At 38.5% G+C, this 15896-nt stretch overlaps 1 protein-coding gene across 3 annotated transcripts in view; it reads left to right on the top strand.

Annotated features, from left to right (window-relative positions):
- The window catches only part of LOC133531122 (tyrosine-protein kinase receptor), a 51854-nt gene that overhangs the window by 16501 nt on the left and 19457 nt on the right, over positions 1-15896 (top strand). For all 3 annotated transcript variants that reach the window (XR_009801466.1, XR_009801467.1, XM_061869239.1), the window contains exons 2-15: positions 3348-3436; positions 3778-3893; positions 4225-4429; positions 5543-5624; positions 6146-6212; positions 6843-7152; positions 7913-8079; positions 10521-10708; positions 11620-11764; positions 12294-12441; positions 12756-12899; positions 14330-14489; positions 15051-15230; positions 15385-15530. Coding sequence is in view for 1 of the 3 variants with exons in the window: in XM_061869239.1 (XP_061725223.1) it covers positions 3348-3436; positions 3778-3893; positions 4225-4429; positions 5543-5624; positions 6146-6212; positions 6843-7152; positions 7913-8079; positions 10521-10708; positions 11620-11764; positions 12294-12441; positions 12756-12899; positions 14330-14489; positions 15051-15230; positions 15385-15530 (2147 nt within the window). In the remaining 2 variants the exon portion in view is untranslated. The remainder of the gene's footprint in view (positions 1-3347; positions 3437-3777; positions 3894-4224; positions 4430-5542; positions 5625-6145; positions 6213-6842; positions 7153-7912; positions 8080-10520; positions 10709-11619; positions 11765-12293; positions 12442-12755; positions 12900-14329; positions 14490-15050; positions 15231-15384; positions 15531-15896) is intronic.

Raw genomic sequence — 15896 nt, 5'->3', positions numbered from 1 at the left:
CATATTATAAAATGCATTTAATTCATCACCATTAAATATATTAACGCCTTGATGTGATCTTTAAAATATGATTTATCAGCATTAAAATCTAATAAACTTTATTTTAATTATGTGGTTTTCCTCTTTCGAACTAACTTGTTCGGAACCTAGGATCTTTTTTTCTAGGTTTCTAGGTTCATTTACAATTGTGTTTTTTTTTCTCTCTTTGTACGCATGTGTGTGCGTAATTGCTAGCACACTTTATTTTAGAATGCTTTACTACCTGTGAGTTCCTGTATTTGTTTTTTTTTTAAATCTTGTTGTCCTATTGTAAGTTTAAAGCTGTTGGTTCTCGTTAACATAAATATATAAATAAATAACATTGTATGTCTGAATACCCCAATGCATTAAAAGCACATGATCCTTATACGAACATAATACAAACGGCTGAGATACTGTAATATTATACTATTCTATCTTAAGATACGAATTATATTTTATATCTAGGCATTTTAAGATAAAATATTAATTGTATCTTCGCCGTGTGTGACGCCCCGCCGTAAAATTCGATGATTTTCACCGTCATTTGTCAATGAGTCTCCTTGCTAGAAAAATAAATTAGTAACAATGAAAATGGCCTACATAAATAATACAATATTTTCATTTCTCAAGCTCTGAACGAGGGTCATTGTTGTTCTAACAAAGTGTGCAGAAAGTGATACGTTTCTCCACTAGAGCGTTTTACTTTCCAAGTACGAAATCTTTATTTTTTTTTACAATGGGCAATTGAAAAGTTTTAAATGGATTTGTTATACAATTTCCATTCATATGTTTAACTCCCCATTCTATTAATAACGATACTTTAACCTAAATGGTTAATTGAAAGTACCCTCAAGAAATGCTATAAATAATATACTTAGGCATGTTTTAAAAACATGTATTTAACTTTCCTCGTATTGGAAATGAAAAGTAGAGTGTTTAACTTGGGTGAATTTCAGCCACGGACTATTGGCGCTCTCACTGAGTTCGAGACACAAACTATATCGGCAGAAATGGCTCCTATTTCACCACACCAGCGTGCAACGCAAGGAAAATACTAACTGTAAAATATCAAACAAAACAAACCAAACCGAATGAATTTTATTAAATATTTATCAATCAAAATCATCATTTAAAACTCAATTTTACCAGCAAACATAAGGAAACAACTCAAAATTTCATCATTTAGAGCCTACGTGTTACATCTGCGAAATGTAATCTATGAGCCAAATAAAATGGCGTACCACCGCGAGTGTTTAAAGTGACGTTTCAAAATCATCTAAATATCCTTAAAACAAGAGTTTTTTCGCAGTGGATTATTATTATATTGCTTTAATTTTATTTCTTGATATTATTTGAATACTTTTTCATTACGCACAGAGGCATTTTAATTTTTTATTATTTTTTTACGCCGGCACTTCATTGCATTTAGTACAACGAGATTCCGACTCTAGTACTATACCTCAATGTTTCAAACACAATGTAAATTGTTTATGAATAAAATATTACTATGACTAATAATGAAAAAAACACAAAAAAAGCATAATGTCAGTTGCTTTTTTTATGGTTGAATGCCTAGACGTGTCACAATTTGGCGTTTAAAAACAAAACAAGGTTGCCTTGATGTGTAAGACTGTATAAAACTCCTTTACATATCATCTTCACTCATCGCACCGGATATGTAGTATTTCCGGACCTAATTTGAATTGAGGTAATACATGTCAACATTTCATTGCAAGTTTCAGAAAAAATCTTTTCAAGGTACCCATAGATATAGATTTGAAAAGTTCCGCCCTAGCAACACTGAGCCCACGCCGTGCGAAATGTCAGAGTTCGCGCGGTAATCCAACGTTGCCGCGGCGAGTCTAGCAACGGCTATTTAGGCAGCGTATACACTGATTTAGTGACTGGGTTCCCTTCACACACCTTACTTAATTTAGTAACTGATGACAGGGACACAGCTATACGTTAGACACGGTAGATATTCCGCATCTCATTTCTGCGTATTGCTGTCGTTAGTTACTGAATCAAGTAAGGTCAGTGGGGCGACACTTTCGGTCATTCTCGGCTCCGTCCGGCTCAGCATTGCTCCGAGCAATTATTTGGGTTGGCACAACTTGACGTCCTTATGCGTACACTACCACAGATAAGATAACCACTTTAATTTTGACAACCCTAAATACCCAAAAGGGATAGAGCCATACTTTGATTTGTCCCTGAATCGCTGTCAAACTTCGGTTTTGCAGGAAGTGTCATTTCTGTACGGCAGTACTATTATTTATTCTGTGGTAAAGTATGAAGCAGTTTAAGTTTGTGTTAAGGATGACTTACTAGACCGGACCGGTGCCGCGCCGGAGCTCCGCGCGCTTCATTTTCACACATCACGTGACGTGATCACCGATCAGCTGTCATAGAAAATGACGTGTCGGACGCTCCGGCCCGGCCCTGGCCCGGTCTAGCGTGACTCATCCTTAACATTATGCCTTATCCGCTTCTGAATCATAATATATGTTGTTTTACATTGTTTACAATATTTTCCATAACGAAAGGTCTAGAGTCCGACCAAGATAAGTTGGCAGCAATTTTGATAGCTCAGCCAGTGCAAGTGTTATTTTAAACGTCAAATATCTATGAAATTATGACTCTGTTTCAAACATATTTCAGAGAAAGGTCTCTTCTGTGGATAATAAAAATAAAATACGTAAAAAATTAGCTTTTGATTCTCTTAACTTAGCTATGTCTAAAGGAAAGACGCGAATGACTTAAGCATACTATAAAATGTGTATGACCCCCCTCCCCTATACAATTATTATGAGAGTGCTTATTAAATGGCCGCGAGTTGTATGCTCCATCTACATTAAATTTTATTTTATTTATTATTTTATTTAAACTTTATTGCACACATAAAGAAAAATGTACAAATGGCGAACTTAATGCTAAAAGGCATTCTCTACCAGTCAACCATTGGGTCAAACAGAGACATTAAATTTTATACTTGAGGTGATCAACAGAAGCTTACCGAAGTTTAAGGTGACATTTGGATGCTAACCGCAGCTGCATTACTGTTGCGACATTACTGCTGAGGGCCTACCGCGAACCACGTTCGACGTGTTGCCTCTCTGTCGCACTTGTAAATTCGTACGTAAGCGTGACAGGGAGGCAACACGGCGAACGTGGTTCGCAGTAGGCCCTCTGGTTCCTTGACGTGGGCGCTGTGTCTGTCGATTTCCTTGATAAATCGAACCTCACCTTTACTAGATCATTCGGATAATTCCGTCATACAATTTCAAGAATCTGGATCTCACGCTGATTGCACTATTCTTCCCCAGGTCACTTCCTGTACCTTCCGGTGGACCCCACCATGGAAAACATGGTCATACGCTCGCCACTCTTCCGAGGACTGTGGGAAACCTGCCAGGTATTACATTTTGATTACATGTATGGAGTAACTTTGCGATGTCTACGTGAAAGACGCGAACTAGTTAAACATACTATAAAATGTGTATGACCCTAATATACCCTAGATGAGTTCTGAGAGGTTTTGAATTTTACCAAAAATAAATCTACGTCCTTAAAAATATTATGTAAAATGTAACTACACGGACGTTATGTGCACCCTCAGTTGTGGAAAGGCCCCTCGGGTCCGGGCAGGTTTGAAACTACAGAAATACAAGGATAAGGGTGAAATTCTGATGACAAAATACATATTTTCACAGCTATGATGAATTTAATGGTAAACTTGTTGTCTCTCTCCCACAGTTCGAAGCCTGGCTCCACCAGAGCAGGATGCAAAACGCCAGTATACGTTTAGTGTCTGAGTCAGAGTCGGGGATTCAGTGGATTTTGACCGAAGTCACCGGGAATAACTATGAAGAGTAAGTACTAATGCTTTAGAATTGTGAGCCATTTCTCAAGGTGGTGGTTCTGTGGGAAGGATTTTTTACAAAATCCCGCAAAAATTACCCTTCTACCGCGTAGTTCGACAGGTCGGGGGACAAAGAATTTTCCGTCTGTCCGACCACTTCGACTATAAGGAATTCTTTATTCCACTTAGTTTGACCATCGAACCACGACATTAAGAATTATAAAACTTTGTCTCAAAAACTCTTATCTCGAAAACGGCTATATGACATATCTAATTTAGTTGGTACCGTTTTTACTATATTACCTTAAACGATTATTACATTTTAATTGTATTCTGTACAGATGGAGATATTTCAAAGTGAAAATCGCCAAAATCCAACAAGAGGTCAACATTATGGTGGAAATTACTCGGCCGTCGTTCGTCAGTCTGAACAGCCCACTGCCCCACATCGCTATAGACAACATAAGGATGGTGGACTGCGTACCTGAACCACCTATTTATAATGGGCAGTGCAAGGCACCGCAGCATAAGTGCGAAATCATGGGCGTAAGTCAGTCAAATTATCATCTTAAATTGCACACTTCCTTGCCAGAGATCCTCTTAGACATCATTAAAATGGTGGATTGTTACTTAAGAACTGCTGGTGTAGATGGTCATTGCAAGTCGTGACAGCATTAAATGTGAAATCTTGGGCATAAAAGGCTTCACACACCTTACGCGCAAATTATACAGAGACGGCGCTTCAAAATAATACAAAACACGAACACGTTCACGTTCACGTTTTAATACAAAATGTACGAAGGTGCGCCTGCGATACGCCTACGCCGCGCCACTTGAGTATAATTCACGACACGTGGCTTTCCTACATTTTGTATGAAAACGTTTTGAAGCGGCATCATGCCTGAGCCACGCTTGCGCCGCGCCTTCACCTTACGCCGTCTGTGTATAATTCACGCCTAAAGTAAGGTTATAATACCTTTATTCACATCTTCGGTAAGCGTTTAAGTCAGTCAAATTTACGTCAGTCTGGACAGTTCCTTACCGCACATAGTCATAGACATTATTAAGATGGTGGATTGTTAGTTAACTGTCTAACTTAATTAATTATTGTATTGATTTGCCGCTTGATTATTGAAATGACATTCGGCAAAATAATTTTCCGGCAATGATTTAGAGAACCGTCCTTCATTTTTCCATTGGTATGGTAGCATTTGCATTTGACGCGGAGACAACGCTAACACATAAGAGTCTCTTATTCTTCTTCTTCTTCTTGTTAGGGGCTATGTAAGGCCCTTCAGCCTATGTATCACTGCCGCCATCCTTGATCTATTGTGATCGCCACCTACTACAACGCTCGATACAAGCCTGCAACTTCTAACAGCTGCAGTATCTTTTTGATCTCGAGAGACCTTAACTCCTCCGGGCGTAATATGTGTCTACCCAGGGTTGAGTCACGAGTTCGCATTAGGCAAGGGCACTCTGCGAGAATGTGCAAGGGCATCTCTGCCTCCATACAGAGTCTGCACCACTCCATTTCACGCCACCCAAGAGTCTCTTTCCACCATATCATTGAATGGCTCAGGCTCTTTTTATAAACCATAAATAGAAGCATTGGATTAATCAAAGTTATATTTTTAATTGTTTTTTCTTTCATTGCAGAAGGAGTCGTGCATCAAGCTGCAGCAAGTGTGTGATCTGGTGAAGGATTGTGACAGCGGCAGCGATGAGAACCAAAACTGCGGTAAGTATAGTTTAGCCCAGGATTGTTTCATTTCAAACATAGACAGAGATAATCATACTGTCTTTGTCTTACGCTAGTACATATTAGCACCCAAACGAAAGGGATGAGCATAATTTTCCTGGTACTGACTAACAAGTTGTGTTCAGACTATATGTCGGTTGTTCATCTAATTATCTCGAAAGGATCAAAATAATCTTGCCATTAAACCCTCTTTTCACTCAGGGGTTACCAAAAATTATTTCAAAATGGAGTACTACAACATTTGAATTTCTTTTAAGCATGTTTCATATTTCAACGGTCGAGCATGTTCATTCCACTTTGTCGATTGTCATAAGGATGCCTTGTCAAATTATTCGTATAAAGATACAACCAAATCTCGTCCTTATGGTAAGCGACAAAGTGGCTCGTCTTGCCGGCCGCGGTCACATATTGCAGGAAGTACATAATTTGTACATGTAATGCGACTTTTTTATATTTTTAGATTCTCGGGGTATTTGGTAATATGTGTGTAATTTTTACAGACAAGATGCCCTTCGGATCGTACTGCGACTTTGAGCTGGACTTTTGCGGTTTTGAGAATATACCTCAGTAAGTATTGTAGTCTGTTCAAATATTATATTATAACGGCAGTTAGAACATTTTAATATTTATTTGTTTTACAAGGGGGCAAAATTGTTGTTTAACGCCTCGTGCTAATATTGATACCCGAGCAAGCGAAAGATCCCAAAATTTAACCACGAGCGTAACGAGTGGTTCCTAAATGGAATCTTGAGCGTTACGAGGGTTTCAAAGCATGAGGGTTAAACAAACTTTGCCACCGTGTGAAAGACAAAAATGTTCACCACACCAACGCGCGGAAAATACTGACTGTAAAACATTACAAATCAAATCCAAATTAATGGTATTAAATATTTATCATTGTATTTAAATAAAGGGTCCAAGAGAATATATTTTTAAAGAGAGAGTATTACTAGATTTACACCCATGGCAAGAAAACTAATTTTTGTAGGTTTTCAAATATAAGTTTCTGTAATAGATTTTGTTAAAAATAACCTTAAACATTAAGTTCACTTATCAATTCAAAATTTAGCTATGAACTTTGAATTGATGAATGAATTTTGAATAGAAGAATAAATTCCACATATTTTTAATAAAACTCAAACTAGGTGTCGAGGTGTGTCTCGTAAGAGAATTTAAAAGGTTAAACATCTTCCACAGACCAATCCTAAAATGGGTTCGCCACAGCGGCCCGACGCCAACCGACAAGACAGGCCCGAACCACGACCACACCTGTGGACCACCGGAAACCCACTCCCCTAGCATAGTAATCCCTCCCCTCTTCCCGGCCCACATGAACTACACATTAACCCATTGCGTGGGATATTACTTGTTCGTGAACATGAACGTGACTGGGCCTAATCAGGAGAAGGCGGACTTCGCTTCGACGGCGGTTATGAAGACGGTGGTGTTTAATCCGCCTCCGAGGTTGCATGGGCGACCGTCGTCGAGATATTACAATTGTTGTATGGTGAGTTATTAAGCTCTTGTCAGGATCCTGACCTAATTTAATTTTCTACATGTACGAGAACGATTTCTTCTGCTTTATCCGACACGACGGAGGTTAAAATCCACCAACCTTTTGACCATACACACACATACGAAAGGTTACTGACAAAATTAATCAAATACATCTTTTAAAATAAAAGTAGTTCCATGGATAGGTAATGGTTAACAGCTTGTGTGCATATGTGACGTTTTACGAGGAAAGGTACCTTACATCGCACCGTCGCATGAGTCGCCGCTAATAATTGCGTAAGCGCCGAACGCCATAAGGTACCTTTCGTCGTGGAATGTCACATATGATTAATGATTTTACTACACAGGTCAATAAAAAAGGAATAGTTATAGTTACCCCTTTAGGCGGCATTAATTTATTACGTAAGACGATTATTGCCTGTAGTGTTTGACACCCTCCTGTAAGAAAAAAGAATACATGGTAAATCGCCTTAAGTTATAATTGTTATAAATGAATCGCGCCTTATGCGTATAAGTATTCAATCTAAAAATTTGACTGTATTGCCCTTAACTTTTAATATGTCTACAGGAGTAGTAGTAGTATAATGTGTACGACTCAAAAAAATATATTTGAAGTAAAAATTCCAAATCTCTACTTGCCCTTTTCCTATGTCAATTAGTTTGTAAAGAGTTTATTCGCATTGTTTTTTTAACTAGGTAATTGTTAATAAACCTAGCATTGGCAAATATCTCATTTCAATATATTTCCACAGATTCGTTTCTACTATCAACAAAATGGTCGAAACACCGGCTCTCTAAGCGTAAACGTCGTAGAACTGTCTACACGCGGCAACATCTCGCATCAAGTCTGGTTCTCGCACAGAGACAAAGGCGAGAACTGGTTACGAGCCATTATATTCCTGCCTAATATTACTAGACGGTATGTTATTTCACACTAAAATATATCTTTACAGTTAAGGAATTGGTCACAATATAGTGCCTTGTGGCACGCCTGTTGTTGTATTAAGTGGGTAAACACAGATTCGATGTTTGAAAACGATTTCGGGTTTAAAGATTCGTGCTTAAATATTGCAATCAGGCTTATTAAATAAATAAAAAATAGCGATATTATGAAAAATATTGAGTTGATACCTAAGGATCGAGGAGTCAGAAGCCTATTCAAAAACATGTTACTTTAAACGTTATTAATTTTACATTCTATGCCATAGTGAACTGCATTTCAATGAAAAGTAGGTATCTTTTGAATTGGAAAGGATTCATCATAATGATGCCTCTAATGCGCGAATATTACTTTTTCATATAACTTTATCAAATATCAAACAAATATCAAACATTTATTCAGCAAATAGGCCACAGGGGCACTTTTACATGTCCATTTTTACAAACAATAAATTAAAAAAAAAAAACAATTACAAATATCGAATCTATGAAATAATAAATACTTTATTAGAGATGTATACTGTCTCTAAATGTCAAATTACACAAAAAAAACTATGATAAAAAAATAAAACCATAAAATACTAAAATTCTTTAGAGATGTATAAGTCTCTAAGTGTCAGAGATAAAATATAAAAATATATATTAAATTATCCTTAGAGATGTAGAGGGTCGCCAAGGCTTGAATTCTTATATAAATAATTAAAAGACAAAAAAATTAAAACAGACAAGAACCGAATGAAGTGTCTCACGTTAATGTCACTCAAAAGTAAAGTTACATAGGTACTTTAACATAACCTGTATCCCGTGTAAGCTTAAACAGACCGGTCTCCACAAACAGCACCCGTTCACGAGTATGACGTGTATCTCAGCCATCGCCTCCCTCAACCTTCATTCGGGAAAGTGGCGACCCGATCAACGACGCCACCGTAAGTAAAGACTTTTAAGCGAGCATGACATGTTCAAGCTGCCGGGTTGTATTAATATAAATATAATAAAAAAAATTGTGAGATACAACATTTGTGCTTGTAAGTTACATTAAAGACGGCATAGCGCCACATAAACGCGACTACATATTATTCATAAGGAGTGCCTACCTATAAAACTAAATTATAAATTTAAATTGACTTAGAGATGTACAGGTCTCTAAGTGTCCAAATCATTAAAATAGGTATTAAAATAAAATGAAATTTAAAATAAAATAAAATTTAAAATAAAATAAAATCTTAGAGGTGTATAAGGTCTCTAAGTGTCCAAAACTAAAATAATACAATCAAACGAGAACATGATGTTCTCTTGTGTCAGTTCTACTGGACGCTAGTATGGTTATTTCACAGGAAGAAAACGAAAACACTATTACTGACATTTTTATCATACTATCAAGATCAAGCTACTGGCTTAAAGGCATCCTTATCATCTATGAAATCATTCACAGCATAATACGCCTTACTTAACAAAGAGCTCTTAACGTGTGACTTAAATTTGTTAAGAGGCAAATTCACTATATCAGTTGGAACTTTGTTATAAAAACGTGTACAGTTCCCGACGAAAGACGTACTAACCTTACAGAGGCGGTAGGCGGGCACAGCAAGTTTATGCTTGTTTCTAGTGTTATAGTTATGGATATCACTGTTAAGCTTGAATTCGTTAATGTTTTTCCGAACATACATAATATTCTCAAGTATGTATTGAGATGCAACGGTAAGAATGCTTGCATCTTTAAATTTCTCTCTTAGGGATACTCGAGCGCCCAGTCCATAGATGGAACGTACAGCTCGCTTTTGCAGTACAAATATTGTCTGAATGTCTGCCACTTTTCCCCACAACAGAATTCCATACGACATAACACTATGGAAGTAACTAAAGTATGGCTACTACCTGGCCGTCTCTACGTTTGTTAGCTGTCTGATTCTCCTCACTGCATAGGCTGCTGAACTAAGTTTGCCGGCTAAAGTGGCTATATGTGCATGCCATTGCAGTTTTGAGTCTAAAGTGACTCCCAGGAAAACAGTTCGATCTTCAAATTCCAGCGTATCACCTTTTATTTTAATCTTGCTGTTATTTACCTGCTTGACGTTAGGTATCAATCTGTGCTTTTCGGTAATAGCTGCATTTGTATGAGAAGTGTTTTGATATAGTTAGTATCTCATCATCATCATCAATTGTGATCTAAAAGCCTCTATTGCCCTACTCTGCCAGAAAATACTTATACAATAAGAGGGTCATACTTACTTGTAGTATCCGACCGAAGTTTCGGTTTCGGCAAAAATTATGTTTAGTTCGGCGTCGGTCTAAAAACTGCCAAAACTATTGGCCGCACCGAAACTTACAAGATCGTATTTTTGGTAATGTCCTACCGAAGTTTCGGTTTCGGGAAAACATCCGGTTTCGGTCGGACACACTAGTTTTCATTTTATATTGCAGATACTACCTTGAATTCAAAACTCGGAGGGGAATGAGAATTTACTCGGACGCTGCCATCGACGATTTTTCTATGGCGCCCGAGTGTTTCGGGCTTAATATAGATCCCGACGAGTTAGGAGACTATAATTATTACGATCCCGTGTTCGAAGAGAAGACTACGCCGCATCATGCCTTTGCTGATAAAACCTGTAAGTATTATCTTGATATTTAAATATTCTAAAGAAGTTATTAGTCTTTCTTTACCAGTTTGAAGCTCCAAACCATTATAAATTACAAGTTTATATACTGATTTTGGTATTCTGCCTTTTCGCCCAAAATTGTATTGCCGAATTTCACTTGCCAACCAATTTTTCGCAGACATTTCATTTGGCAGAATAACTTTATCCAAATAATTATTTCGCAACCATATCATTACCCAACCCCACAGTTGGGAAATGAAAATTGCGTACTAGGTTGGGTTAGATTAGGTTGTATTAATTTGGGAAATGAAATTCGCCCAAATGAAATTTCTGCGAAAAGTTGGTTGGCAAGTGAAATTCGGCACTACAATTTTCGGCGAAAAGGCAGAGAACCACTGATATTATAAAGTTACTATCTGTGCGGTTCCGCCTGCATATAATCCAATCTGTCATTTCCCCTTCACCGACATCAGCTTGTCTTTATAGGGAGCGTGCATGAACTGTAGACGACAGCACAGAAGCCCCCTATTCATAGTCGCGAAGCATTATGTCATGTTTCCGTTTTTACTTTGAAGCCACTAGATCGCAGACTCTACTATGCGAAAAAGACCCAGCGTTTAATGTAGGGGGCAGCACTTGCATAGAAGCGGGAATTGTTTTCGCTTTCGGTTAAGGCCACGAGATGGCAGACCCTCCAACACGCACGGTCTCTATAAAATAATCATAAATACCCTGACATCTTAGAAGCATCATTCAATTGTATGTGTCAATAAAACAAACCTGTAGTTTGTTTTATTGTTGACTTATGTGGTTCACATACGAGTAGAGAAAGACAGAGGTAGGGGCAAACAGTGACTTATGTAAGTCGATTTCACATGCACACAATACCTACCGGGTACTAAAAATGCCTCTTGTTTCAGTTTACCGATTTACAACATGCGGTGCCACTGGTCGCTTCGGGCCCAACCAGACGATGTGCGACGCGGCTTATAACCAAACAGGCGTGTCGGTCACTGTGAACAACGGCGTACAAGTGTGGCAGGTGCCTCATGAAGGATTGTACACGTAAGTTATGCTCTGAGCAGTAATATCCATATTTACACAATGTGACACGGGACGCTTCGGGCCCAACCAGATGATGTGCGACGCGGCTTATAACCAAACAGGCGTGACGGTCACTGTGAATAACGGCGTGCAAGTGTGGCAGGTGCCTCACGAAGGACTGTACACGTAAGTTATTCTCTTAAACAGTAATATTCATATTTACAAATGTAACACGGGCCGCTTCGGGCCCAACCAGACGATGTGCGACGCGGCTTATAACGAAACAGGCGTGTCGCTGTCGTGTGTCACTGTGAACAGGGGCGTGCAAGTGTGGCAGGTGCGTCATGAAGGGTTGATTGAACACGTAAGTCACTTACTGATTCCAGTACATACTCAACTAAACAAACTAAAACTCAACTAAAACTAGTCGTATTATCACTATCGTTAACAGTTAAAAATCAACTGACTTGTCTGTCATCATCCCTATTGTCATAAAATAGTCATACGTATATCTGTTCTCTCGTCGCTTATGTCAATTGTTTGTTTGCAGGATAATAGCATTAGGTGCAAGTGGGGGTCTCGGTGGAAGTTGGGTAGGCGTAGCCCATGGAGCATCAGCAAGAGCTCTCTTCGAATTACACAAAGGAGAGAAGATTCATATGTTAATGGGACAGCAAGGACTCAATGCTTGTAAGAAGGTATGTCCATATTTTAATCGATCTTCGGTGGAAGTTGAGTAGGAGAGGCCCACGGAGCATCAGCTGGAGCTCTCTTTGAATTACATAAAGGAGAGAAGACATGTTGGATGAAACAGCGGGGTCTCTAGTGTAGCTAATTGTGATTGACATGAATTTGCGTAAGGCTACGCTTGTAAGAAGGTATGTCCATATTTTAATCGATCTTCGGTGGAAGTTGAGTATTAGGAGTGGCCTATAGAGTATCAGCTAGAGCTCTCTTTGAATTACATTAAGGGGATAAATGTTTCTATCTTCTATATTTGTTCTTTCGACAGGGTCTATCGGCTCAAGAAACGCAAGAATGCAACAAGCGAGCCAACGACTCAGCGATCATCTTCACAAGCAAGACGCACGAGGTCCGGAACACGCATGTCCAAGATGGCGGCGGCGGCGGCGGTGGCGCCACCTATGTCTTCCTTGTGAGTAATATTAACTACCATCACTATTTTACTTTCGACAGGGTCTTTCAGAGAAGGCCTCACCCTTTTAGGCTTTGAAGGTCAGGCGCATATTTCAACAACATCAAAGTTGACAGTGAAAAATTATTTTACAGTCGCCATCAGATATATCCGAGCGGCCAAGGTGCTCACAAATATCTGAACATTTCAGATATTTATTATTGATATTAACGCGTTCAGATATTTTTGAACACCTCGGCCGCTTCGATATATCTGATGGCGACTGAATATTTCTGAGCCAGTGAATTGTATTTGGCGTCTATGTTTACTTGTTGGTTCAGTATTGTACAGCGAATTATTATTATCAGATGACAATTGTCAGCGTCGTGAAACAGGGACCAGATAAGAACCACACAGGCTATGTGTTGTCACAGAACCCCGTTTTCTTTTGCAACTGTAAAAAATTGAGACTGTAGGAGAAGAAGAAAATGATCTATCGAAGTCATCAAATGGCAAATATAAGAAAAGGATAGAGCTCAAATAAAATGAAAATATCGCCCTGTGATTATGGATAGCAAACTTACTTTTATCCCACATATTGATAAAATGCTGACAAAATCATATAAACAGTTAGGATTCATAATGCGTGTTGGGAAACCATTTAAAAGCCGCTTGACATATAAAATTCTCTACAATAGTTTTGTGCGTAGTCACCTTGAATTTTCTTGCTCAGTGTGGAAACCTTTTTACAAAGTACACATCGACAGAATTGAGCGACTTCAAAAAATATTTATTAAATCACTGTGCTTCAGGACTGGACTAGCTTATACTGCTGACTATACCGATACCTGTAAACGTTTAAATATTCAAACTCTTAGTGACCGTCGAGATTCCACTGATTCCGTTTTGCTTTTTAAGATTTTCCATTCACAATTAGAAGCCCCTATTCTTTTACATAAAATCTGTTTTAGAGTTCCGCGAAGACGTGAGCGCTGTTGTCGTAAAAGAAACTTATTTTTTATTCCATTCAGCAGGACTGGTTACGGTGGGAATGTATTTATTAAACGCGCATGTAAACTTTTTAATGAGAATCAAAAACTTAATGATTTAGACATTTTTAACTATTCACTAACACAACTTAAGAATGCATTTAAATATTGATTATAACTGGAATTTGTTATTTGCTTAAATTTAATGTACTACGAGACTACGATGTATATGTAACTTATTTTCTGCAGACGTATCAAATCACTGATTTACATATTTCATTCAAGTATTTGTTATTATCACGGACCTGTTTATATTTTATTTCTACATATGAAACTATAGGTCTATTTTTTGTCTATAAGTTTTGATCAAAAATCGTGTATGACTGTTTGTTTCTAAATAAATAAAAAAAAAATTAAAAAAAAAATTATGTTATGCGCTAACCAATTATCATTCCCTTCTAGATTGACAAAGAAGGCCAAGAGTTCCCCCTCCTAGTAGCAGGCGGGGGCGGCGGCATTTCTCTAGGCACCTTCCACGACGACGGTTCGCAGCACGCTCGGCCTGCCACCAACGCTACCCCCGAGTCAGGTTACATGTACGGTCAGCCTGGACAAACTCCTGGTGAGTGCTGAGATCCTGGTAGTTGAGATGAGACGGTCAAGGGAAAAATTGCTCTTTGTCTTACAAGCTTTACTAAGTATAGTGCAATGTAATGAGACTAATGAGACGGTTGTATTAAGATACAAGACGTAGATCTGTCAAGTAAGGTGAGCTTATAGGAAAAACAATGAAAGATATTCCAGTTCATAACGTCTAGGATTCCGGTTATCCTGGATAAAGGAAAAATAGAAAAACGTTTCCTGGTGGCATATCGCTGGGTACTTCTTAAAATTACGATGGATGGATTCAGCCAATCTACAACAAACTATACCAGCTGTAATGTCAGCTATGACGAACTTCTGAATCTATCTATTATGAGACCCTGATAATAAAATCTTGAATGTCTTAAGTAGAAGATGGACTGGTTTTTTCCATATTGACTTTTCTTTTAACTGGTATAAGGGCGTCAGAAATTACGATAAATTGTATCTTATCATTTTGAAATAAAAGTTCAAAATCATTGTGGGGAGGCTCAACCACGCTATTTCTACCGTTTTAACTAAAATTAACTTCTGTCTTCAGGTGCTGGCGGGGGATGGGTAGCAGGCGTAAAGCCCATCACTCCAGGCTTCGAGTTAATTCGAGGAGGCGCGCTAAAAGATGGCGCTATCGGCGGCCTTGCATGTGTCGGGCAAGCTCATGGAGGATTCGGAGGGGGTGGGGGAGGTTGCAGGAGAGGTGGTGGAGGAGGAGGATGGATTGGTGAGTTTACTAGTAAAACAAAATTCACTACCCAATCAAAGGCTTGACTTTCACGTCTTCGTCTATGCATCGTTACTTAACACTAAATATTGGCCGCATGAAGCCGCATCTCTTCTGCAAAGTACAGAATCTCTTAACTTCAGCCAATTTTCAGGTGGCAATACAAACGAGGGCCATGGGCATCACAGCGAAGGAGGATGGTCATATGTGGACACTGCACGAGCGATTAGAGACTACAGCGAAGTTACTGTTGGGCAGAGAAGCAGTCCTGGAGAAGTTTTGATCATTCCAGCTATACACGTAAGTTAGATCACTCTTCTTTAAAAGATACCAGTATTTATGGTATTTAATCATGCGTAAGCGGATAAAAACAACCTGATAATTTACATAGAGACTCATAATAAACTACAGCAAATTGATATGAAAATTGAAGAACATCTGATTTCTGTTAGATGCATCGTCTCGAAAAGGAAGTCCATGAAATTATCGAGGTCCTCACACCCTGGAACGTAAATATCAAACACTGTGTGGTTTCAGAGAATTTTCCTTCTGCAAAAGCTCTGGCTGTGGAATTAAGTCCCTGCCGAGGTTCTATACTCTTAAGAGACTACAATATGGAATACTTCAAAAAAAATGTAATATTTCTTAAGATGGCTTGTAATGGCC

This window comes from Cydia pomonella, chromosome 24 (assembly GCF_033807575.1).
Source record: "Cydia pomonella isolate Wapato2018A chromosome 24, ilCydPomo1, whole genome shotgun sequence".
Classification (NCBI taxonomy): Eukaryota; Metazoa; Arthropoda; class Insecta; order Lepidoptera; family Tortricidae; genus Cydia; species Cydia pomonella.
Note: the sequence above shows the minus strand (reverse complement) of the source record. Positions and strands in the feature narration are given on the sequence as shown.